The sequence below is a fragment of the Ornithorhynchus anatinus genome, chromosome 1 (genome assembly GCF_004115215.2).
Source record: "Ornithorhynchus anatinus isolate Pmale09 chromosome 1, mOrnAna1.pri.v4, whole genome shotgun sequence".
Classification (NCBI taxonomy): domain Eukaryota; kingdom Metazoa; phylum Chordata; class Mammalia; order Monotremata; family Ornithorhynchidae; genus Ornithorhynchus; species Ornithorhynchus anatinus.
Genome location: NC_041728.1, coordinates 172,754,598 through 172,780,161, shown reverse-complemented (window position 1 = coordinate 172,780,161; position 25,564 = coordinate 172,754,598). Strand labels below are relative to the sequence as shown.

Here is a 25,564-nt window from a genome sequence, read left to right as displayed (position 1 = left end):
TGACATTTTTTGTCCCTTCTCCCCTGCACCCTGATGGGAGCTCCAGGATCAGAAACTAGTCTTCCCTCGTGTGGAAAGGGCTATGCCCACAAGGTCCAGGAGGTATACAGTCACAGGAATTCTCAGGGAGCGATGAAGCGATCCCTCAAAAAGTGTACACTTTTAAGAAGGAGCACGTTTGACTCTCCTCATTATGGGGTGACGCTGGTGAGAGACTTTTGTAAGAAAAATCGGTGTGGGCAGGGAACGTGTCTGTCAACCCTATTATATTGTACCGTAACAAGTGCTTAGTATGGTGCTCCACACTAGTAAGCACTCAAGGGACTCTAAGCCCGATTACAAAAACATTGAACGTCGTCTTTGCTTGTCAAAAGCTTCTATAGAGATGTGTGCTGAAATGAAGAATGCATCCTCTGTTCTTTGTGAGAGGACATAGAGTCCTCCCACAAGCTGGAGCCCAGCCCATAGTTCATGCAGTGGTTGACTCTTGATTTTCTCTCTCGTAGATATTTATTTGTTCTTCAACTGAAACAAGATATTCTCAGTGGAAAGTAAGTAAAAATTGCCTGGGTTTTCAACTCTTGTTCATTTACTGCACTAGGGAAGTAGGCCACGATTGAATTATGGAATAAGGGAGTCCCGCTGCCTGATTTCTGCATGTTGGGCATCGTCTCTCTTGCTCTTCTTCTTCATAGCTCTAAACTTTGGCTGGCTGACTTTAATAATAATAATAATGTTGGTATTTGTTAAGCGCTTACTATGTGCCGAGCACTGTTCTAAGCGCTGGGGTAGATACAGGGGCACCAGGTTGTCCCATGTGGGGCTCACAGTCTTAATCCCCATTTTACAGATGAGGTAACTGAGGCACCGAGAAGTGAAGTGACTTGCCCAAAGTCACACAGCTGACAAGTGGCTGAGCCGGGATTCGAACCCATGACCTCTGACTCCAAAGCCCGTGCTCTTTCCACTGAGCCACGCTGCTTCTCTAAAAGCTGGAAAAGATAAAATAGTGATCATTAAGGTGCTTTGCACACAGTAAGCATTCAGTAAATGCGATTGGTTGAATGAATGAATATACCCCTCTACTTGCAAAGTCACAGAAGATCTGTCCTGCCTCCTCTAATGGGGGAATGAATGACTGATAAATTGTCAAAACCCCCACTCCCCGAGACATAAAATCCTCTTGAATATAGTGGAAGTTTTTGTCATTGGATGCTTAACTAACTTTCGCTTTGGCCGCAGGTTGGAATGCCCCTTTGATACAGCGGTTCAGTTGGCAGCTTATACCTTGCAAGGTGAGTCATTCATCTTGGGTGGCCTCTCAATCGGTTCCTCTTTACTCTGGGTGGGGACTGAGGAATTTGAAAAGTCAGCGTGTAGCCCTCTAGTCTTTAAAGTCAGTACAGAGATCGTGTCTTCCTACTCTTTTGTGTTGTACTGTCTTCAGCTCTTAGAACATTGCTCTGCACACAGTAGGCACTCCAAAAATACCATCAATTGTTTGACTAAATTAATGTACTGGGCGGCTGCCAGAAACAAAGACTTGTCCAAAAACAGTTGAACATTTACCTCCCAATTCTGAATTACCACTCTTTAAGGTGATATACTTTGTCTTCTTTTCACCCATTCTTTACTGCAGCGGTAAGCTGAAACTATTTTTATCCCGCCAGACATCTGAGGGCTTCAAAAAAAGAAGCATATCTTACACCTGTGAGGGAAAGGGCACATTTAGCTATATAAGAGGGGGTAAAGTTCTTAGTTTTTGTCATTGGGTGGTGAATTTACCATTCATTCATTCAATTGTATTTATTGAGCACTTGCTGTGTGCAGAGCACTTTACTAAGTGCTTGGAAAGTACAGTTCGGCAACAGATAGAGACAGTCCCTACCCAACAACAGACTCACAGTCTAGAAGGGGGAGACAGACAACAAAACAAGTAGACAGGAATCACTACCATCAAAATAGATAAATAGAACCATAGACAAATGTACATCATTAATAAAATAAATAGAGCAATAAATATGTACAAATATTTATACAACTGCTGTTGGGAGGGGAAGGGGGTAGAGCAGAGGGAGGGAGTAGGGGCAATGGGGAGGGGAGGAGGAGCAGAGGGAAAGGGAGGGCTCAGTCTGGGAAGGCCTCCTGGAGGAGGTGAGCTCTCAGTAGGCCTTTGAAGAAGGGAAGAGAGTTAGTTAGGCGGATGTGAGAGAAGGGAGGGAATTCCAGGTCAACGGTAGGACGTGGGCTGGGGTCGACAATGGAACGGTCGGGAGCGAGGCACTGTGAGGAGGTTAGCGGCAGAGGAGGGCAGTGTACGGGCTGAGCTGCAGACAGAGAGAAGGGAGATGAGGTAGAAGGAGGCAAGGGGATGGTGAGCTTTGAAGCCAAGAGTGAGGAGTTTTTATTTCATGTGAAGGTTGATAGCGAAATTGATACCACAAAATAAAAACCTCCTTGCCCTCAGTATATGAGGGCAAATGAAATCTCCATATTGATTTTAGTTTCCAGGTAGTTTGTGCTGCTTTTACTTTTAGGTGTAAATATTTCTGTGAGGTTCCCTGGCATCATAAAGAAACTACCATCTATAACCACAGGCATGTATAGCTCTAGAGTACATCAGGTCTGTATATTTACATTTAAGTTGTGATTTGGAGTATTCCTTCTACAAAATGTAATGAAGGCCAGGTTAGGGGAGCATTCTAGGGATTCTCTCAAGGGTGGGTATAAGAGTTCTTCAGGTCATCAGTTAGGTAGGTAGTTAGAAACTGCAAGATTTACGAGAAAATGTAAGTCCTTTCTTGAGTCCAGTGGTGAATTAATTATGTAGCTAATAGCCATTCCATTTAAAATCATTTTTTAGGACAAATACTTCATATCGGTGTTTGCTCTCTTTGGTCTGCTTCTGCTCCGGAGGGCTCTAATCTAGCTGCTTAGATGACAGGTCTGAGAGATTTATTTAAATCAGCTGGAAACTCAGCTGGCTTTGATTGCATTCCTTTCAGGAAAAAAGCAGGCAGTATTGTGGGAGTAAATTATGAAACTACAAGGCTTCCTTTGTCAGCTCTTTTTTTTCTTTTGGTAGATAAGCCATGAAAAGATGAATTAAAGCTTATTAAGTTCCATTGTGGTCATAACTTTAATAACAGAAAGTATATTTAGCCAAATAAATATGCAAGTTCATAAACCACCACTCGGCACCTCCTTAGATCTATCTAATGGAATTTTGCATTGAATCTTGGAACTTTGCTTATCTCCTGCACAAAATAGCCTAAACCCGTTGAAGAACAGGAGAGTTTAAAAACTGAATCTATTATCCATATTCAAAGATGCTTGTAGAGGGAAAAATTAGATCAGTAATACTGTCATTAAGTGTATTATCTTCTCAAGCCGTGGTATTTTGCTGAATCTACCCAACAATCTCTAGAGATGTAGACAGGGAATGTGTCGGTTATACTGTTGCGTTCTACTGTCCCAAACATGTAGTACAGTGCTCTGCACACAGTAAATGCTCAGTAAATATGATTGATTGAGAGTCATTTTCGATTTAGAGTTGGGGAACTTCCCTAGGAGGTTAGAGGCAGTGATGTAGTTCAGTCTTGGGAGTTCGTACCTTTTCATTACTGTTTATTTGGTCTGCTAATTTAGAACGATGATGGGGAAAGCCAATTTATCCTTTAGAAAAGAAGCATGGGTGAGTGGTTGAGAAAGGGACTTAATTCTTTCGATGAGTCCTTCACTGAATTTTAAGTTTTTTTAAAGAGTATCTGTTAAGCACCTACTATGTGCCAAAAACTGTATGAAGCACTGTGGTAGACACAAGTTAATTAAGTTGGATACAGTCTCTGTCCCACATGATTCTCATAGTCTTAATGCTCATTTTACAGATGAGGCAACTGAGACACCGAGAAGTTGTGATTTGCCCAAAGTCACACAGCAGACAAGTGGTTGAGCCAGGTTTAGAGCCCAGGTCTTCTGACTCCCAGGCCCATGCTTTATCTACTAGGCCATGCTTTCTAAAATGCTTTCAGGTACAAAATCAAGCAAGGGGCACTACTGCATTTAAAATTAGAGCAGCAATAAGAAATCTGTGTGCAATGTTATCAATCAATAGCATTTTCTACTAAGGGTAGAGCACTGTACTGAAAAGTTGGGAAAGTACAGTAGAATTTGAAGGCTCAATCCCTGCTTGTGGATCTTCTAATCTGGCAGGGGTGACAGAAATGATTTAGAGATAGGAGGAAAAAGAGAAGAGGCAAATGGATTTTGAATGAATAAGTGCTTACTAGTATAGAGCTGGTACACTGAGCTGTGAGTGCTCTACGTCACCTTGTCCCTTCCTACCTCTCCTCGCTTCTCGCTTTCCACTGCCCACCCCGCACGCTCCGCTCCTCTGCCACCCACCTCCTCACCATCCCCCGTTCTCACCTATCCCGCCGTCGACCCCTGGGCCACGTCCTCCGGCGGTCCTGGAACACCCTCCCTCCTCACCTCCGCCAAACTAATTATCTTCCCCTCTTCAAAGCCCTACTGAGAGCTCGCCTCCTCCAAGAGGCCTTCCCAGACTGAGCTTCCCCTTTTCCCTCTGCTCCTTCTGCTGCCACTCTGACCCCCTCTTCACCTCTCCTCAGCTAAGCTCCCCTTTTCCCCCCCTTTCCCTCTGCTCCTCCCCCTCTCCCTTCCCCTACCCTCAGCACTGTGCTCGTCCGCTCATTTGTATATATTTGTATTACCCTATTTATTTTGTTAATGAGATGTACATCCCCTTGATTCTATTTATTGCTATTGTTTTTGTCTTTCTCCCCCAATTAGACTGTAAGCCCATCAATGGGCAGGGCCTGTCTCTATCTGTTGCCGATTTGTACATTCCAAGCACTTAGTACAGTGCTCTGCACATAGTAAGCGCTCAATAAATACTATTGAAACTGGCAAAATGATGGCAAATTTGTACATTTGGTATTGGCTAGGGATTGTTCTCTAATGGTGGTTTGTATTAAAAAAGAATAGCCTAACATGCTTGCCTCGCCCTGAAGTAGATGAGGTTGGCTCACAGAGTCTGGAATAAGGTGATTTTTACCCAGTATAATTTTATGTCATTCTTGCATTTGTAGCGGAACTCGGAGACTATGACCCGGCCGAGCACGTCCCTGACCTTGTTTCGGAGTTCAGGTTTGTGCCTACTCAGACCGAAGAGATGGAACTAGCTATCTTTGAGAAATGGAAGGAGTACAGGTAACGCTTCCCTTTCTCCAGTGCCATGAATGTAGGCAAAATGATAATTTCCTAATTTTCTTTGGCTTGAGAGGTCATTTTTCTTCACTCATTTCAGGAGTCAAACTCCAGCCCAAGCTGAAACCAACTATCTGAACAAAGCCAAGTGGCTGGAAATGTACGGGGTGGATATGCACGTGGTTAAGGTAAGCCAAGGTCTTGGGAGATGCCTTGGTTGGTCTTATTTTTTGAGCTCGTACCATGTGCAGGACAATGTACTAAGTGCTTGGGAGAGTACAGTAGAACAAGGTAATGACACATTCCCTGCCCACAGTGAGTTTACAGTCTAGAAGACTCTCCCCATTTACCGCCTCCCTATCCACCCACACAAGATTTCCAGTTGATGAAAATGTTTTTAACATCTGAGAACGAATGAGGTAAATAGCTCACCCACAATAAAGAGATCAAGTGTTAGGTAAACTGAGGCATGGTGTGTGTAGGGTGGTTGAAGGTATGTTTGGATGAGATACTGTTTGTCTACAGGAAGAAATTAGGTTTTAAATTCAACAGGTTCCAGATTTAGAAGACGAGGCAAACCTTTGCATGGTTAAGACCATTTCATAGATTGCATATGAAGCAACAGAGACCAGAAGGAAAGTTGAAAGAAGGTATGAGGGTACCTGAATATTCCCAAGAGGGCTAATTTTTTCTATTAACAGAAGTTGAAAAAAGCTGCCATTTGTCACTCATACAACTTAAATGTGTTTCTCAGTTTGGGATTTTGCTCTTTTTAAAAATGAAAACAAAAACACCTCAATGTTTTTTCTAAGTCCAAAGAAGAATTTGCAACAATAGCAGCTAGGATTTTGTAGGGTGTTGTTTCATGCTTAAATGCTTTTTATGACAATGTTATATTAAGTAGAATCTCTTTGCAAAAGAAGTGGAAATAGGATAGGAGAGGAGTTGACTGGAATGTGGAGGGTGTCACCGTTTTGTTGAAAGATAATTTGTAGCCAGTTCATTACAGTGGGCATAACTTGTATATTTTTTTTCCCTCACTCTATGTTTTGAAAACTTTCATCATTTAATAGTAGTAGTCCTAATACTACCTATTAAATGTGTATTATATGCCAAGCACCGTACTAAGTCCTCTCATAGTTTCCAGTTCTCTACCAGTCTCGACTACGGGAGGGAGAGTCAAACAGCGGCTTTTCCATTCCTAGCTTGGGCAGTAGCTAGCGAGTGGAAGGCAACCTGCTACAAGACAAAACTCACCTGTAATGGGCAGCAGCAGCATGGGAGAGAGTCGAGGGTGGAGACTAACGTTAACTGCGCTGAAGAAGGCATTGGTAAACCACTTAACGTATTTTTACCAAGAAAACTATATAGATACACTATCAGAACGATTGCAAATGGAGGTGGGGCTTCCTGGGAGAGAGGTGTCCGACAGCATAAGACGACAAGACCATACTAAGTTCTCAGGATGAAGTACACAGTTGATATTCTAACACAGTCCCTTGCTCAAGGGCCTTGCAGGGGAGAGGGTTGTTGATTGACACATAAGGATAGACAAAGCAAAATAGAAAAGATGAAGATGATGATAAAAGTAAAAGGCACAGCAGGATTTCCAGCTCCTCACAGCTCAGACCAGCAGTCACCGAAGTCACAGCTGTGGCCCCAAGTGGTGACCTTTTCAGGAGTCTAAAAGTTGAGAAGACCTCACCCGGTCACTGCTTGTGTCCCTCACAGGCCACGGCAGCCAGGGCTGATGGGAGTCTGGGTGGCGTGGTGGAGGGTGTCCTGAAAGTCGGGTGTAATAACCGGAGCCGGAGAGGGCTCCCACTGGATCAGGGGCTACTGGGAGTTTCCATGGTCTGGGAAAGGGGCAGCTTCTCCCTTATGCAGTGGGCCCTGAAGGTCCCCTGCCAGCATTTAGCAGTGTTTCCTATACTGGTGCTTGATGGGATACGTAGCAGCTAAATAAAATCGGAATCGATTTCTGTTAAATAGGCCCGAGATGGGAATGATTATAGCCTTGGACTAACCCCAACCGGCGTTCTCGTGTTTGAAGGAGAAACCAAAATTGGATTATTTTTCTGGTAAGTACGATTGTGATGGAAGTTTAAATCATTTCCTCCATTCTGTTTTCCTTTGGGGGGTTACAGTACTGAATGTTTTTCAGGGGCCATGGCTGGGTTATTGTTACTATTGTTATTTGTGGTGTTATTATCATCATTGTGATTATTATCATGGTATTTAAGCTCTAGGTGCCAAATTCCATGTTAAACACTAGGGTAGGTACATAATGTCCCACAAAGGGCTCACAATCTAAGACGTAGTTGACAGGAATTTTATCACGAGATCACACGACAGGCCCGTGGAAACTAGATGAATCCCCATGAGCTCTCCAGTAGACTACACTACCTGATTTGATTGGTAAAGGAACTGAGGGTGAAGGAAGAGGCTTAGCATTAGTTGCTTCTAAGCCATTAGGGCCACCAACGGCCTCTCGAGCCCTACTCCAGGACCAGCAGTAGCCCTTGCCAAGGGCGGCTACCACCTGGAGCAAACCGGAGGCCCCGTGGAGGTGTGTCAGTCCCTGCCAGGTCTGCCAAACTAAGTCCCGCACTAAACAAGTTCAGTAGGAACGGAAGGGCAGAGAAAATTCCCGCTGAGCCCAGTGAAGGTGCACATTTCCTGACTCACCACACCCTTACCATCCCAACCCTGGGACAGGCTCACCGCCCTCCACCATCTTGCTCTGAGCAACCACCCCAGCCCAACCAAACAAGCAAAGGCCTGGGAGTCGGAAGGACCTGGGTTCTAATTCTGGCTCTGCCACTTGTCTGCTGAGTGGGCAAGTCACTTCACTTCTCTGGGCCCCAGTTACCTCATTTATAAAATGGGGATTGACTGGGAGCTCCATGTGGGACGGGGACTGTGTCCAACCTGATTAGCTTTTACCTACCCCAATTCTTAGAACAGTGCCTGGCACATAGTAAGTGCTCAACAGATGCCATTAAAAAAAAAGGGGTTCCACATCTTGGTACAGGTTCCCCTCCCTTGCCCCCAGCCCTCTCCACTGCCGCCTTTAGATCCTGGTGGAAGGGTCTGACACACTGGTGTTCCCATTGAACTTGCTAAATTTGGGACCCAGTTAGACAGGGCTGCTCAAGCTGCCATCTAACAGCCCTGGTATTCTTTAATGCCCAAGAATTGAGCAAGATAGATAGCAAGTAAACCTCACAATATGGGGACATTTCACACAATGAAGTTAAAGGCTGTTTTGTGGTATTTGCTCATCCCACAAACAGGATGGGAGTGGATGTGATCTTCATGAAACTTGAACATAGTTAATTTCAAACATTGGACACCTACTGACAGTCCCAAAATTCGAATAGCTGTGGAGAAGCCGCATGGCCTAGTGGAAAGAGCATGGGCCTGCTGAGTGACCTTGGACAAGATACAACTTCTCTATGCCTCTGCTCCCTCATCTGCAAAATGGGGATTCAGTACCTGTTCTCTCCTACATACAGTGAGCTCCCTGTGGTACTTGTTGATCTTGTATCTATCCAAGTGCTTAGTACAGTGCTAAACACATAATAAGTGCTTAACAAATATCCCAATTATTAGCCATGGGTGGAATTTTACAATGTTGACTCCCAGACTCTTAGAGTCTTTACACATTTCTAATCTGTTTATTCTTCCGGTATTATTTGTAGGCCTAAGATAACCCGATTGGACTTCAAGAAGAACAAGCTAACTCTGGTCGTTGTAGAGGATGATGAGCAGGTAGGAGAAAACTATTAGCAGGTTTACTTTTTCTTCAGCTCCACTTAGAAGCGGATGTCTCTCTGTTGGATATACTGTACTAAGGCCGAAACCAAGCTTGAGAAGTTAGTTAATACTCTCCATCAAGCCCAAGGCAGAAATGATCATGAGCCACCCCAGAAAGATTGTCGCCATCTAACATCCTCCAGCGGAGATTCTATAACTGCCCATTGACCCCCAATTCAGGGCTTTTTCTGTGAGATGCCCAGGATGACTTATTTAAGTGGCTTCTATCAGTAAAGAGAAAATGACTAAACAGTAGGAGATTTCTTGTCTGGTTTTCTTCAACAGGAAGACTTTCTCCATTCTTGGAGTTTCAGCTTCCCAACCTTCTTATTCCCCCAATTCCCTCTCCCCAAGTGTATCAGAGTTATCAGTTGATCTTGGCATATGATAGAGACACCCAGATGTTTCTGAAATATCTGTCTTTGTGGAGAGGGAGCCATTTTCGGCACCAGAACCAACCAATTCCCCTGAATACAATCCACCACTAAATCGTGCAGTTCGGAAATAATTTTCTCTTTAACGAGGACACTGCGTTGCAAGGATTCATCGGGAAATCTTTTTACTGTGGAGTGTTATGAAATCCCAAATAGTGACAGTGACTACATGTATATTTGTAATTTTTCCTTTGCTGGATGAGAGGGGAATTGTCCAGGCAGCAATTTACCTTTCTTTAAGAGCAAAGTCACTTTTTTGGTTGATGGGTAGGGAGAAGGACACGTTTTCTTAAGCCACCCCAAAGCTCCATTTGAGGTTTTGGAGAATCTGAGGTTCATTTGCTTCTAGAACAAATGATCTGAAATGATAGTTGGAAGAATGAGTGGAGAGTTAGCAATTTAGTTCTTAAAGTGAGACTTGTCATTAGCACTGCTCCTCTTAGCCTATTCAGGAGTTTTGAGGTATGTTGTGCATTTTGATTATTTTTTGAGCCTAGATTAGTGGTCTTGTTTCTGGTTCACTGACTTTGAAGTATTCATACTCTGTATTTAAAACCTTCAAATTCGTTAGACTCAGTTGTGGGTCCCCCCCTGCTCTCCGTCTACACCCACTCCCTTGGAGAACACATTCATTCCCACGGCTTCAACTGCTTTCTCTATCTGGATGATTCCCAGATCTGCCAGACCAACTCCACCCCTGACTTCTCTCCTTCTCTGAAGTTTCGTATTTCCTCATTCTTTCATTCAGTTGTATTTATTAAGCACTTACTGTGTGCAGACAGCTCTACTTGGATGTTCCGCCGAGCAAAACAGAAGTCCTCATCTTCCCACATAAACCTTGTCTTTACACTGTCTTTCCCATTACTGTAGACAGCGCCACTGTCCTCCCTATATCACAAGCCCATATCCTTGGCATTAACTTCAATTCATTTCTCATTCAACCTACATTTTCAGTGTTGCAAAATCCTGTCAGTTCTACCTTCACAACATCCCTAAAACCTTCCCTTTCCTTTACATCTGAACTGCCATGCTCATCCAAGTACTTATATCCCACCTTGACTACTGCAGCAATTTTCTTGGTTGATCTCCCTACCTCTTGTCTCTCCTCACTCCAGTCCTTACTTCACTCAGCTGCCCAGATTGTTTCTAAAATAATGTTCAGTCCATGTCTCCCCGCTCCTCAGAACGCTTCAGTGGTGGCCCATCCACCTCCACATCTAACAGAAACTCCTTACCGTTAGCTTTAAAGCACTCAATCAGCTTGTCTCCTCCCATGCACTTCACTCTGATTTGCTCCTTTTATTCATCACCCCCACCATCACACAGCACTTCATATACCTATCTGTAATCTTATTTATGTATATTAATGTCTGTGTCCCCCTTTAGATTGTAAGGTCATCATGGGCAGGGCATGTGTCTGTTAAATTGAACTCAAACAAGTGCTTAGTACAGTGCTCTGTATTCATTTATTCATTCAATCATATTTATTGAGCACTTACTGTGTGCAGAGCACTATACTAAGCACTTGGGAAAGTACAATGCAATAAACGTTCAGTAAATACGACTGACTGATTAATGCCAACTTACTCACTGTACCTCGATCTCGTCTCTCTCACTCCCATCTCCTTGTCCATGTCCTCCATCTGGCCTGGAACCCCCTCCCGCTTCATATACAAAGTACCACTCTTCACCTTCAAAGGTTTAATAAAATGACGTCTTGTCCAAGCGGCCTTCCCCGTCTAAGCCCCCATTTCCCCTACTTCCTCTCCCTTCTGCCTCACCAGTTGCACCTTAACTTCTAAGCACTGGATATTCATCCCACCCTCAGCCCCACCACAATTATCTGTATGTACTTGTAATTATTTTAATGTCTGTCTCCCCCCCAGGTAGAAAGCTCATAGTGGGTGTGGAAGTGTCTCTCAATTCTGTTGTATTGTATTCTCTCAAGCATTTAGTTCAGTGGTCTACGCACACCAAATGCTCAATAAATGCCATTGATTGATTGGTTGATTGCAAGTACCAAGCCATGACTTGCAAATCATATTAAGGAGCAAGCGTGACAGCCAAAGAGATGCAGGTCTGGGCAGATGGCCACAAAACTCAGAACCATCTACAAGTAATTTCATTTGCCTTAATTCAGAACAGACCTCAGCTTGGTGTTAGCCGGTTGGCTCTCCCTCCTGCTCTTTTATCTTTCCCCGCTCACTCGTCCAAGAGAGGATGAGCAGGAGAAAAAATGAAACTGAAATTTTCAACCATTTTTGCTCTTTATTAGCAGCTCGGTTAGTAGCTGTTTTATTTTTCCACCACTTCCTTTTTAAAGTGGAGGTAGAATTTGAAATCAAGTTGCCTGGTATTGGCCCCCACATGCATATACGTCTCTGAACTCGCTGTACCTCCATCTCATCTCTCTCACTGCCGTTCCCTTGCCCACATCCTTCCTCTGGCCTGCAACTCCGTCCTTCTTCTTATACAGATCACCAGTCTCCCCACCTTCAAACCCATTATTAAAATCACGTTTTCTCTAGAGGCCTTCCCCGCTTGCGCCCCCCTCACTTCCCCTACTTCTTGTCCCTTCTGCGCCACCAATGCCCCGTACTTGAGGAGAGGTAGGAGTTGCTGTATTCATTCATTCAATCGTATTTATTGAGCGCTTACTGTGTGCAGAGCCCTGAACTAAGCCCTTGGGAGAGTACAATTTAACAAACACGTACCCTGCCCACAGTAGGCTGTAGGCCACCCCAGGGCCAAGAGGCGATTTCTCCGACCTGCAGATGGCATTTTCTCTCCTCCCGTGGGGCACCGGGAGAAAGAGAGAGAGAGCTGGAGGCCAGAGTGGGGATGTTGGGGTGGAGAGTGGTGCCTCGATACTGATATATGTATGATATGGCATTCTGTACAAAACCAAACTGACTTAGTAGTTCTCTAAATTAGGGGCTTTGCAGACTTGTTGGCTGGCTTGCCTTAGAGAAAATGGAACTCTGGACTTTTGCAGTTGGACAGAGCTCTCAAGTGCTTTAAGGTGTATGGGGCACAATATTATGTGCTCAGTACTTAGAACAGGGCTTGGCACATAGTAAGTGCTTAACAAATACCATCATTATTATTATCATCATTGAGAGGGTACAGTACAATAGAGGAGGTAGACGTGATCCTTGCCCACAAAAAGCTTATGATTGAAAGTTGTCTTGGTAATGTGTGAAAACTGTTTTTGTTGTTCTGGTCATCAAAGTGACTTCATCTTATATCGGGTTCCTGGGGGCAAGACAGGGTTTGCTTTGTTCTTCCCCCTTCAGTCAGTCAATCGTATTTACTGACTGACTTCCCCTTCTCAATTAGGATCTTAAAACATCCCAGGCCATGTTTCTCCATTAAGAAATGACTGTAGAAAACGAACAAAGCAGCTATGTGAGTGTAAAAATTTATCTGTAGCAAAAATAGCCCATCCCAAACAGTGTGATTGAGAGAAGGCATATTTCTATTTAGCCTTTGACCACTGGACACAAGTGGTCCTTCTCGTTCAGCCATCTGTGCCAAGCATAGTTTTGTTAAGCGTCTGGTCTAAGTAAGAACTCTCTACTTGAAGTGATGGAAAAACTCTTGGCAGGAGGTCGATCTCACACTGGCCCAGAATGGCATAGTCACGATGGTAAATTTGGCCAACAGAAGCTTGGGATGAAACCAAATTTATCACAGATGGCTACTTCCTGGGTTAAAGTTTGCAATTCGGCATCCAGATTCAGAGCCCTCCCGGTAATCACTCAAGTTGATTTATCATTTTGTTTCCAGGGCAAAGAGCAGGAGCACACGTTTGTCTTTAGGCTGGAGCATCCAAAAGCGTGCAAACACTTGTGGAAATGTGCCGTGGAGCATCATGCTTTCTTCCGCCTCCGGGGGCCAGTCCAGAAGAGCTCCAGTCGGTCCGGGTTTATCCGACTGGGATCGCGGTTCAGATACAGGTCCGGTTTCTGCTCCGTCCGCTCACGTTCTCGCTCCTGCATCACCTCGGTGGGAGTGGAAAGCCAGAATGTAGAAAATGGGATTTATTTCGTAGCTCTGATTTTTGTTTAGGAGCAGGTAGAAGAATCAGAAGGCTACAAACAGCTTTGAAGATATTATTAGAATCAGATGAAATACCCATCGAAATAGCTATTATCAATATTTTGGTATTTGTTGAGCATTTACTATGTGTCAAGCACCGTTGTAAGCGTTGATGTAGACACGTGTTAATCAGGTTGAACACAGTCCCTGTCCCACCTAGGGCTGCAGTCTAAATTGTGGGGAGGACAGATATTGTTTCTCCATTTTAGTAAAAATAATTGTGGCATTTATTAAGTACTTACTATGTGTCAAACACTGTTATAAGCACTGGAGAAGGTACAAGATAAGGCAGATACGGTCCCAGTCTCCAACAGGGGTCACAATCTAAATTGAAAGGAAAACAGGTGTTTCGTACCCATTTCACAGATGAGGAAGCTGGGGCACAGAGAAGTGAAGTGACTTGCCCAAGGTCACACAGCTGGCAAGGGGTACAACCAGAACTAGAACCCAGGTCCTCTGACTCCGAGCCCCATTCTGCATCCATTAGGCCATGCTGTTCCTAGGGATTTAAGAACCCTACTTTTCACTTTCTGTGGGGGCTCCGGTCCTGTAATCAAACTATCAACCGCGGCCATATTTATTGTGCACTTAATAAAAGAACTGTGGTTTAATGTTTCCTCCTTTGAGTTCATTGAAGAGGAAGAGAGAGAAAACCATTTATTTCCTTGTTCTGAAAAGTTTAATCTGAAATGTTTAATCTGAAATGTATTACAGAACTGTGAAAAAGAAAGCAGTGGTGGTAGGAATCTAGTTTGTACACCGCCCTTTCTCTTGCATCTAGTGCTGGAAAGATGTGATGGGGCAGAGGGTCTGCAGGGCCTCTAATTGTCTCTGAGTGGTACAGCAAAAACATCAGCAGCAAAACAAAATAGAGAGGCAGTGTGGTTTAGCCCAAAGAGCACAGGCCTGGGAGAGAAGCAACGTGGTTTAGTGGAAAGATCCCGAGCTTGGGAGTCGGAGGATGTGGGTTCTAATCCTGGCTCCGCCACTTGTCTGCTGTGTGACTTTGGGTAAGCGACTTAACTTCTCTATGCCTGGTACCTCATCTTTAACATGGGGATTAAGTCTGTGAGCTCCTAGCAGGACAACCTGATTACCTTATATCCACCCCAGCACTTAGAATGGTGCTTGGCACATAGTAAGTGCATAACAAATACCATCATCATTATTAATATCATTATTAGAGGGACCTGGGTCCTGATCCCGGCTCTGCCACTTGCCTGCCGTGTGACGTCAGGCAAGTCCCCTAACTTCTAAGTGCCTCAGTTTCCTCATTTATAAATTAGGGATTCATTCCCTGTTCTCCCTCCTACTTAAATTGGGGAGCCCTGCAAGAATAGGAATGTTGTCCAACTTGATTAGCCTGTACCTATCCCAGCACTTAAGAAGTGCCACAATGGTTATTTTTATTATCACTGCTGGAGCATTCCTTCAGTCATATTCAATCACATTTATGAAGAGCTTACTGTATGCAGAGCACTGTTCGAAACCCTTAGCACAAAGCTTGTCTCCTCCACATCTGAGTCTTTGGTCGAGCCTATTCCCAGGGATTGAGCCCTGAGATTTGTGTAAAGTGTCAACCCTTAGGAAAATGAGTGCAGTGGAGGCTTCCAACTTGTTGGCTTATTGGCCCCCAATGGACTAGTAATAATAATAATAATAATAGTGTAATTTAAGTGCATACTATGTGCCAAGCACTGTACTGAGCACTGTGGAGGATACAAGCAAATTGGGTTGGGCATGGTCCCTGTCCCACATGGAGCTCAAAGTCTGAATACACCATTTTACAGATGAGGGAACTAAAACCCAGAAAAGTGAAGTGACTTACCCAAGGTCACGCAGCAGACAAGCAGCAGGGTCCAGGATTAGAGCCCAAGTACTCTTGATGCCCAGGCTCTATCCTCTAAGCCTCACTTCTTCTCTATTCAGGATTGTTTCGGCACTGAGGTTTAAACAAGTTGACTGTAGGGTGAAGTTTGGTAGTTAATTAAGCACAAATGCTTGACTGAAATTATCTTGAAACTAAAGACTATCTTAGTTGCTTGTATTGTGTCTTTCTGAACGAAGAATCTAATGTCATCAGGCTCCTTAATTTACCTTCCTTCATTTTAGTGGGAAAACTGAGTATCAAACCACAAAAACCAACAAAGCAAGACGGTCGACCTCCTTTGAAAGAAGACCCAGCAAACGGTATTCCCGGCGGACTCTACAGATGAGAGGTGAGAGGTTACCATGGTTCCGTGGTGTCCTCTAGACTGTAAGCTCCTTGTGTTCAGGGAACGTGTCTACCAACTCTTGTTATGTACTCTTCCATGCGCTTAGTACAGTGCTCTGCACACAGTAAGCACTCAGCACCATTGATTGATTGCTACCACCGTGGAGCCTTTTCGGTTCATTGCGTTGATTTAAAATCTGCATGTGGGCAAACGATTTTGATTGTGTCCTGTTATCCCCGAAATAGCCTTCCGTTATGATGGGCTGTGCCCTGGGCCTCTCTGAGGGAGGTCCACTCACCCATGAAGTTGGAGAGGGTGACCATGAAGCCTCCCATCAGAAACCAGAGTTTCAGGACCAAAAACGGGCACCAGTGGAATTGATTAAGGGATTAATGGCTAGCACGCTCTCTCAACCTTGCCAGTGGTGTTCCCTCTGAGACCTGGATCGATCAATCAGTCGTATTTATTGAGCCCTTACTATGTGCAAAGTATAATACTAAGCAGTTGGATAGGTACACTACCACAGAGTTAGTAGATGCAATCCCTGTCCTCAAGGAGTTTATAGTCTTTAGGATTGTAATAATAATAACGATGGTTTTTGTTAAGTGCTTACTATGTACCAGGCACTGTACTAAGCCCTGGGGTGGATATAAGCAGATTAAATTGGACACCGTCCCTATCCCATGTGAGGCTCACAGTCTCAATCCCCATTTTACAAATGCAGTAATTGAGGCACCAAGAAGTGAAGTGACGTGCCCAAAGTCACAGAAGACAGGTGGTAGAGCCCAGATTAAAACCCATGACCCGAATCACAGGCCCTTGCTCTATCCACTCTGCCGTGCTGCTCCTCCTATTTGTGTCTGGTGGGGCAGGGAGGCAAGGGGTTGAGATTGAGCCTGCTTCGTTTATCGATGGAGTTTCTTAATGCTTGATCTAGTTCTTGTTTTCAAAGGGAATGATTGCAAATGATTTCATTTTGATGGGCAGGAAAATGCTGTACTGATAATGAGGCTGATTGGATACTGACTGTCTCTGGTTTTTTTTTTTTTGGTTTTTTATCTTTTGCAGCAAACGCAGCTAAACTGGAAGAAGCCAGGTGAGCAGTGACCTCTCAGTTTTCCTTTCAGCAGTTGAGTTTGGAATTGGAGGGTGCTGCCATGGAGACCGAGTGATGGAGAAATACGGTTGCATCAGACTTTAGTTAGAAGATAGAAGCAGCAGTCAGAAGCAGTGTGGCCTAGTGGAAAGAATGTGGGCCAGGGAGTCAGAGGACCTGGGTTCTAATCCAGTCTCCATAATTTGTCTGCTGTATGGCCTTAGGCAAGTCATTAACTTTTCTGGTCCTCAGTTACCTCATCTGTAAAATAGGGATTAAATCCTCCTCCTTATACTGTGAGTCCCATGTGGGTCAGGGACTGTGTCTAACCTGATTATCTTGTGTCTATCCTAGTGTTTAGCACAGTGCCTGGCACATAGTAAGTGCCTAAGAATACCATAAAAAAACCCCAAAACCTTAAGGAATCGTAATGGATTCATTCATTCAGTTGTATTTATTGAGCACTTACAGTGTGCAGAGCACTGAACTAAGCACTTGGAAAATACAGTTCAGCAACAAATAGAGACAACCCCTGCCCACAACGGGCTCACAGTCTAAAAGATGTCCAGTCGAATTTGGATACTTAACGTAAAACAGTAGAAAACAGAAAACTCTCAGTAAATACCATTAATGAGTAAGGAAACTCAACAAACTGATATATCTGGATCAGCCCAAACTGTAAGCTCAGTGTAGGCAGGGAATGTATCTGTTTGTCATTGTATTGTACTCTCCCAAGCACTCATTACAGTGCTCAGCGCACAGTAAGTACAGTTGACAGACTGACTACAAGGGCCAATTCTTCCCTTACAGGTAAATAATCAACCAGTGGCATTTACTGAGCACTTACTGTGTTCAGAGCACGATACTAAGTGATTGGGGAAGTGCAGTCCAATAGTCTTGGAAAACGTGATCCCTGCTCAGAGCATACAGCCTACAGGGTGAAGGAGTTTTCCGCTCAGAGATCTCCCTGGGAAATGGGGAAAGGGCTAGTAAAATCAGGGGAATGGACCATCATTCCATATAAATTCCCCCTAAGGATTCTTAGCAAGGTCTCTGTCTCCTCAAAAGGTAAGGCAAGGCAACCGGTTGAGGCTTTCTGCTACTCCGATGGCTGAGCTGTTGTTCCCAGGAACTGTTTGTCCGTGGGGCTAAGGTCAACATAACTGGATCTCCTAGTTCTAGGCAAACATTGCTTTGGCCTCATACTTAAATTCATACCCAAGCCAAAATTCTTTAAAGGCCAGAGCTTAAAAAATTTAAAGGTACCTGGGGGCCATTGCTTTAAACTCCTTCCTACCTAATTTGGATGTACGGTCTGATGGTCTACCTGAGCACCCCCCCATTCGTGGGTTCTGATCCTGGCTCCATCACTTACCAGCTATATGACCTTGGACAAGTCTCTTCCCTGAGCCACAGTTCCCTCAGGTGCACGTTGAGGATTCAATACCTGTACTCTCTCCTACTTAAAGTGATTATCTTGCATTTACCCCAGTGCTTAGTAACAGTACTTGTCACGAACCAAATGCTTAATAAATAGCGCATTCATTACTATTATGATTATTTTCAATATTATTATTTTATCCAAAGGAAGCAGAGTGGCCTAGTAGAAGAAGTACAGGCCTGGAAGTCAGAGGTCCCGGGTTTTAATCCTGGCTCTGCCACCTGTCTTCTCTATGACCTTGGGCATGTTACTTCACTTCACTGTACCACAGTTTACTCATCTGTAAAATGGGGACTCAATCCTACTCCCTGTGACTGAGACTGTGATCCCCATGTGGGACATGGATTGTGTCTAACCTGATTATCTTGTACCTACCCCAGCATTTAGTTCAGTGCATGGTACCTAGTAAGTGCTGAAAAAGCACTGTAATTATTCTTTTTATGATTATTGTTGTTGCTGTTATTATTATCCAAGCCACACCATTCAACGAACTGCCGAGGTACATTTTTTAGACTGAAAAAGTACAACTCGTCAGAGAAACAGGAATGAGAAGCCACAATGAAAAGTAAAGCCTATCGGGTGAAATGACTTAAACCTTATTTTCATTTTGAAAAAGAGGTTGGGGCTGGGGGAGAAACAGCTCATTATTCTAAAAGAACATAAATAAACTTAGGGGAAATTAGGTTTTTAAATTTGAAAAGTTAGGCAGTTGGGACAAACATAGCTTGCCTGGCTGAGCACCACTTATAACTCAGGAGAGAAAACTACTTAGGGTAAGGTAATAATTGTGGTCATGGTTTTCAGTTTGCTTGTTGCCTCATCTATGCAGCAGAGAGATAAAACTGAGAATTTTAAGGAACGTGAGGGTATAGAATAGGAAACTCAGAGAAAAATAAGATCCTGTGAGGGAGAAAGATGTAGCTTATTTTAACATCTGCACCCTGGCTAAAATTGTAAGTCCCTTATGGCAGGGTGTCTATTGTGATACCATCCCTTGATGGTATTGTGTCTATTTACTCTATTTCATTCATCCAGATGCTTAGTACAGTGCTCTGCACACAGTGTTCGATGAGATGATTGATCAGGGAGGAGAAAGCTGGACAAGGGGTAGAGTGGGAATGGCAAAAACTATTGCTAAGAAAAATGAGCTACATTTTAGAATAAGTCAAAGTGTAATAGGGGTTTTAAGAGCCATATCTGAGTCCACGTTTTAGAGAGGTTATGATACCTATGTGGAGAAGCAGCGTGCCCAAGTGGAAAGAGCCAGGGCATGGAAGTCAGAGAAACTGGGTTCTAATCCCACTCCGTCAGTGGCTAATTGTGTCACCATGGGCAAGTGACTTCACATGTGCCTCAGTTTCCCCAAGTGGAAAGTGAAAGTGGGGATTCAGTACCTCTTCTCCCTTCTACTTAGACTGTAAGCTCTCTGTGTGACAGGGACTGTGTTCAACTTGATTAGTTTGTATGTCCCCAGAGCTTAGAACAGTGCTTGACACATAGTAAATGCTTCACAATACTGTAGTCATAATACACAGATGAACTGGGAGGTGAGTAACCTGCTTTGGGGAATGAGGAATGCTGGCAGCTTTGTTGGCAATGATAAAGTCAAAAGAGGCCAAGCATTCTGCCTTTCTCCTTTCCTGGCTCAGCAACCCTCTGTGAATGGAACCTTCCCCCCACCCTGGGTTTTTCTCGTGTTGGTGTTGGAGATCGATGGGCTCTGTCCGCCACCTTTCTGAAGCTGCCCAGCCGGACAGCGCTCGTTGAGCAGGGCCAAGTCTGGCCTCTCTTGTTTGCTCATGGATGAGGAATGTTCTTCTAACACAAACACATACACACACACACACACATTCCTGTGTCTGTTTTTGCCTTTGCCAATATGGGCTCCTTATGCCTTGTGGGTGGTGAGAGTTTCGGAGTAGGTAGAACTCTGGCACTTGGGGAAGATGGAAAGTTTTGGAGGTTGGCAGGAGGTATGGCAGGGAGGGATTCAAGCAAGAAAATACACGGTAGGAGAGAAGTGGTTTTAATTGAACTAAGTCATTTATAACCTTAGCCTTAATAAATCTAGATATAGTATTTCTACAGTGGCACTGCCTGGGCCTCTGGAGTGCTACCTCCCTTCCACTGTGAATGCCTAGGAGTAGAAATTGTGACCAGTCACTCAGTGATATTTATTGAACTATTTTTTTTCCCTGGTATTTGACACGTGCTTACTGTGGGGCCAGGCACTGTTCTAAGCACTAGGAGAAATACAAGATAATCAGGGTGAACACAGACCCTGTGAATCTACATGGGGCTCAGTCTAAATTGGAGGCAGGATGATTTAATTCCTGCTTTACAGATGAGGGAACTGAGGCCCAGAGAAACGAAGTGATTTGCTCAAGGTCACAAAGCAAACAAGTGACAGAGCAGGGCGTAGAATCTAGGTCCTCCGACTCCCAGGCCTGAAGCTCTTTCCACTAGGCCACGCTGCTTTCCTGCACCGTACTAAGAGATTGAGAATTCAATAACATAGGAAAACATGATCCATCTCCTCCAGTCTAGTACGGCAGGGGCGAGGCGGGGGTGGTTAAAGGACGAGGAATACAGCTAAATTTAACCCTCCCCCCAGTGTAGACTTGCATTTCCTGCTCTTGGGTAACAGGGAACTGGGGACACTCAAATGTGTTGAAAAGTGGAGAGAGAGAGTATAGAGTCTAAAAGGGCATCTATCAACAGTATTAATTGAGTGCTTACTAAGTGCGGAACACTGTATTAAGCGCTTGGGGGAGTTGAGTGCAACAAAATTAGGAAACAATTCCTGCCCTCAAGGAACTTCCTGCCTAGAGATGGAGCTTATAGTCATATATCAGAAGTAAAAGACTCAGTCCCCGCCCTTGAAGAGTTTACAGTCTCCTGGGGAAGATAGTATATATAAGGGTGAATAAAGGGTGCATATCCAAATGAAAGAGTGATGCAGAAGGGAATGAGAAAAGAATGAGTCTTTGCCTCAGGTACACGCACAAATTTTCACTTTTGCTTCTGGAGACTAGAAGAGAATTTAAAATGAAAAGAGCAGAATTAGAATCTGAATAAATGCTTTAGAAAATGAAAGGCCTTCTGCTTTAATGGTCCACGTTTTTAGGGTTCAATCTTCCAGGCATCTGTGGCAAATTCTTTTTGTGAAAAAATCATCGATGCGTAGTCAAACATTCTAAGCCGCTGGACCGAGTAAACCCTGTCATTTGTTCTTTATGTGATGGTTTTGTTTGTGTTTTATAATTTTAGCCTTCAGAATAATGTTCCAACCCAGAATAATGGATCACAGGTAAGGCCATCTCTGACTTCAAAGGAGATTGGGTGGGTGGGGAGATTATCAGCCCCAGAATCCTAGTTTTCCCTTTTTATCCCATTATCGAAGCCCCCCAGAGAATCATAAAATGGAGAAACCCGAGGCTCGAGATTTGGTTGGTTTCTAGTTTTGGCTCCACCGCTGATTTGCTGTGTTACCCCAGGCAAGTCAGTTCTCCTCTTTGAGCCCATTTCCCAACATCCCACCCCTTATCCAGTCACCAGGGGATAGATTCCTCTGAGGCAGTTCTTTGAAGCCCATTCCAGGAAAGAGACTCTGTAAATGAATTTGCCCTCTCCATTTATTCATGACACAAGGAGCACGCAAATAGCTTTTGGTGGTGGTCTGTCTTGGGGCGGTTCCTTCTTCAAAAGAACATGCAGATGGTGTTTCTTTAGAGGTGGATGGGAAACCCGAGTCGTTCTCCCCGTTTGTTTTGTCAGGCTTGGGGTCTGAGGCCGGCTTTGCCTGTGGTCCAAGCAGTTCCTGCTACCCCTGTGTTGGTGGAGATAGAAAACCTGCCACGGAGTCCAGGAGCTGGCCAAGACAGGAAATGGTTGGTGGTGTGGCTTTCTGTGTGCTAGCCCAATTCTCGGGCTCTTCTAAGCGGTAGCATTTGGCTTAAAAGCAAACCATTCATATCTGTGGGCCAAGGGAAGGCCAAGGTGCCAACTAGCATACTTCATCATTATCAATGGTATTTATTGAGTGCGGACTGTGTGCAGAGCACTGTATTAAGCACTTGCATGTCCTGGGAGCACTTTTTTTTTTTTAAGTTCTTACTGTTCTCCTTCCTGGGTGGGCTGCATGGTATTTCCAATGCTTTTGATCAGGGTTGCTGGGATACAAAATCTCCAGTCAACCAGAGAGCTGCTTCTTATTCTAACAGTTATCATACCTTGATTGCTCTGACCAAAAGACAAGCATTTGACTCTAGTTCCCAGAAGGCGTCAGACCTATGCCATGTAGCCCTCCCACTGTCCAGGAAAGATTTCCCTCTTAACTGATTCCATGCACCTGGGAAGTTGCAAATTTTTGCCTCAAAGAGGGGCAGGGGGAGTCAAGTTTGAGAAAAGGGGACTTTAGCCCATCAGAGCTCACTTTGTCTCCGGGGCGAGTGCCAGATTTCTGGCTGACTTTAGTTTGGGTCAGTCCAGGTCCACAGATATGGATAGTGGTCTTACGGAGGTGGGGAGTTGAAAAGGCCACCCCTTTCTTCTTTGGAAGGGAGTGTAAGTGGCCAGAGGGGGCCCCTGGAATCAAGTTGATTTCGGGGTGTGTGTTGGATGCTTAATCTGTTCTCGGTTCTCTCGCTCTGAAAATCAAACATTGATAATCGAATGACTTTTTCCTCTGTCTCTCTTGCTCTTGGTTTGTTTAGTATCGGAAACCTAAAGGGTTGTCAGTGATGAAATCTGAAGGGCTCATTCGGCCTTGGTGCAAGTAACCCTTTCCTCTCGGTGGCGGGTAAACGGTGCTCGGTGATTATTTCATTCAGCCTTTTCAGAATGCTTTCTCCCCCACCCTCTTCCTCCTCTTGGCCTAACTGCAAGGCGCTTCGCTGGACCTGGGTAACTCTGTTTCAGAATGTTTTGACTCCAGCTCCAAATGGATGTGGGCAGCTCCAATTGTTAGGCTGGGTGCTTCAAGGCCTTGAAGTGAGGGACTTCAGACTTGGCCATCTTGGACTGAGTTTTTTTCCTTTTCCCGGTAGACAGCCAACTTTAGTTTACCCCCTCTCACGTCAGGACTAGAATCCACTGTGAAGTCAAACCTCCCTTCCAACTAGATTCAATTGTGGCAAGTCCCAGGCCCGGCTCATAGGGGATGAAAGTGCCGGCATTTTACAGTCTCGGGATCTTGTCATTTTGTAGTTTAGCCTGTTGATCACAGTTAGGTGTCTTTCTTACGATTCACATGTTGAAATCCACCAGTTCTGATTCTGCAAACCCCGCTAAGTATGTGGTAATTGATTGAAAGCGGCTCTTCCAGCGCTGGGAGGGGATTGAGTGGTCTTGATGAATTCCAGGAGGGAGATACGGTTTGGAGCTGTGTGTCATCCACTGTGTGCTAAGATCTTTTTCGATGGAATGGGGCAAAGCATTGGTACTGACAAAACGTAACCGGTCCTATGTGGCTAATCGCAGGGAAAGGACTGAATGTAATGCTGTCGGGTCTCAGAGCTGATGGGGCTTTATTCCTTCCCTTAATCCACCATGCCTTCTGCCTGTCTCGAGCTTGTTTCTGCATGCCATGATTCTCAGTTCTTTTGAAAATGATCCCCCCTGCTCTCCTTTCCTTCCAGAAGTAGTCCTCCTGTAGAAAGCAGTTGGTTATTGGGATCTGAAAACGCTCAAATATCTGAAAGCTCTGGGACAGTGCTGAGGAAATGTGCTTCTTGTCTTTGGTGTCGGGAAAGATTAGCTTCATGGGATTCATCGCCAGCCCTTCCCAGTCTTCAGACTGGTCCTCGCTGGAGCCCTGACTTTGCCAAACACAGCACGTGGCAGCATGAGGCACAGTTATTAAAGCATGAAAAGTATGGAGAGGGTGTGGTTTAGGTTTGGAATGGTTTAATATCGTTCAACCTTGGGGAAAGGGCTTTTGTGCCTTCAAAGCAAAGCAGATGCCTAAAGTGGCCATTTCAATATGTGAATGGATTGTACTCCATTCCAAAGTTAACAGTCCCCTAAAGACGTGGTACTTCAAAATGAAAATAATTTTACAAAGCAAGCTGTACACACCTCTCTTCTCTTTGCTCAATTTTTTACTACTTTCACCCCTTCTCATTCATTTTCTCTCTTTCTCCTCTCTCCTCCTCCTTCCTCTTTCTCCCTCCTCCCTGTCTCTTACCTGTCTCTTCTGTCTCTCTTCTCTCTCTTTCTCTCTCTTTCTCTCTCTTCTCTCCCTCTCCTCTTGTCTCTTCTCTGTCTTCTCTTTTGGCCAGTCAGAAGAAATGGCACCAAAGTCCAATGGCATGAATAAGCAGCATAGCCTAGTGAAAAAAGCTCGGGGCTGGGAGTCTAGGACCTGAGTTTTAATCCCGGCTCTGCTTGCAGTGTAACCTTGGGCAAATCACTTAACTTTTCTGGGTCTGTTTCCTCATCTGTAAAATGGGGATCGAATATCTGTTCTCTCTTCTACTTAGGCTGTGAGCCCTGGGTGGGATAGGCACAAGGTCCAACCCGATAAACTTGCATTTACCCCAGTACTTAGAACAGTGCTTGACCCACAGTGCTTGACACATAGTAAATGACACAATTATTATTAATCATTATGGAATTGGCACAAGCAAAGTTTCCCCAAGTGGATTCTCTTTTTTTAAATAGTGTTTAAGTGCTCAATAGGTGCCACTTACCAGGAGCCAGGCACTGGGCTAAGCACTGGGGTAGATGGAAGATAGTCGGGATGGACTCAGTCCCTTTCAATCAGCATTCAGAACCTAACCTCTGGCCCTTGCTGCTCTCTGCCATCATGGTTTCAAAGCCATCCCAGTCATCCTATCATCATTATTATTATAGTTAGGTCTACCATGTGTCAAGCCCTATGCTAAGCCCTGGGGTAGATTCATTCAGTCATATTTATTAATCACTTACTGTGTGCAGTGCAAGTACCTGAGTACAAGGTACTCCCCCAGTCCTTGGAGAGCTTGGAATTGAATTGGTAAATTGCTACAACTCTATGCAGAGCACTGTAATAAGCACCTGGGGGAGTACAATATAACAGACCCATTCCCTGCCCACAGCAAGCTTACAGTCAACTTCCAATGCAGAGTCAATCAGTCGTATTTATTGAGTGCTTACTGTGTGTGGAGAACTGCACTAAGCACTGGAGAGAGCACAATATAACAATATACCAGACTCATTCACTGCCCCCAACGAGCTTACAGTCTAG

The 25,564-nt window shown here is 44.5% G+C and overlaps 1 protein-coding gene across 5 annotated transcripts in view; it reads left to right on the top strand.

The window, feature by feature from the left end:
- The window catches only part of EPB41L5 (erythrocyte membrane protein band 4.1 like 5), a 165,602-nt gene that overhangs the window by 70,815 nt on the left and 69,223 nt on the right, over nucleotides 1-25,564 (top strand). For 3 of the 5 annotated variants that reach the window (XM_029065634.1, XM_029065626.1, XM_029065643.1), the window contains exons 6-16: nucleotides 507-551; nucleotides 1,243-1,295; nucleotides 5,112-5,232; nucleotides 5,330-5,417; nucleotides 7,222-7,310; nucleotides 8,934-9,003; nucleotides 13,272-13,441; nucleotides 15,696-15,802; nucleotides 16,868-16,895; nucleotides 21,607-21,646; nucleotides 22,114-22,226. In XM_029065634.1, the coding sequence (XP_028921467.1) occupies nucleotides 507-551; nucleotides 1,243-1,295; nucleotides 5,112-5,232; nucleotides 5,330-5,417; nucleotides 7,222-7,310; nucleotides 8,934-9,003; nucleotides 13,272-13,441; nucleotides 15,696-15,802; nucleotides 16,868-16,895; nucleotides 21,607-21,646; nucleotides 22,114-22,226 (924 nt within the window). Of the gene's footprint in view, nucleotides 1-506; nucleotides 552-1,242; nucleotides 1,296-5,111; nucleotides 5,233-5,329; nucleotides 5,418-7,221; nucleotides 7,311-8,933; nucleotides 9,004-13,271; nucleotides 13,442-15,695; nucleotides 15,803-16,867; nucleotides 16,896-21,606; nucleotides 21,647-22,113; nucleotides 22,227-23,051; nucleotides 23,152-25,564 lie in introns of all 5 variants that reach the window. The other 2 variants (XR_003759811.1, XM_029065655.1) reach the window with 2 other exon arrangements.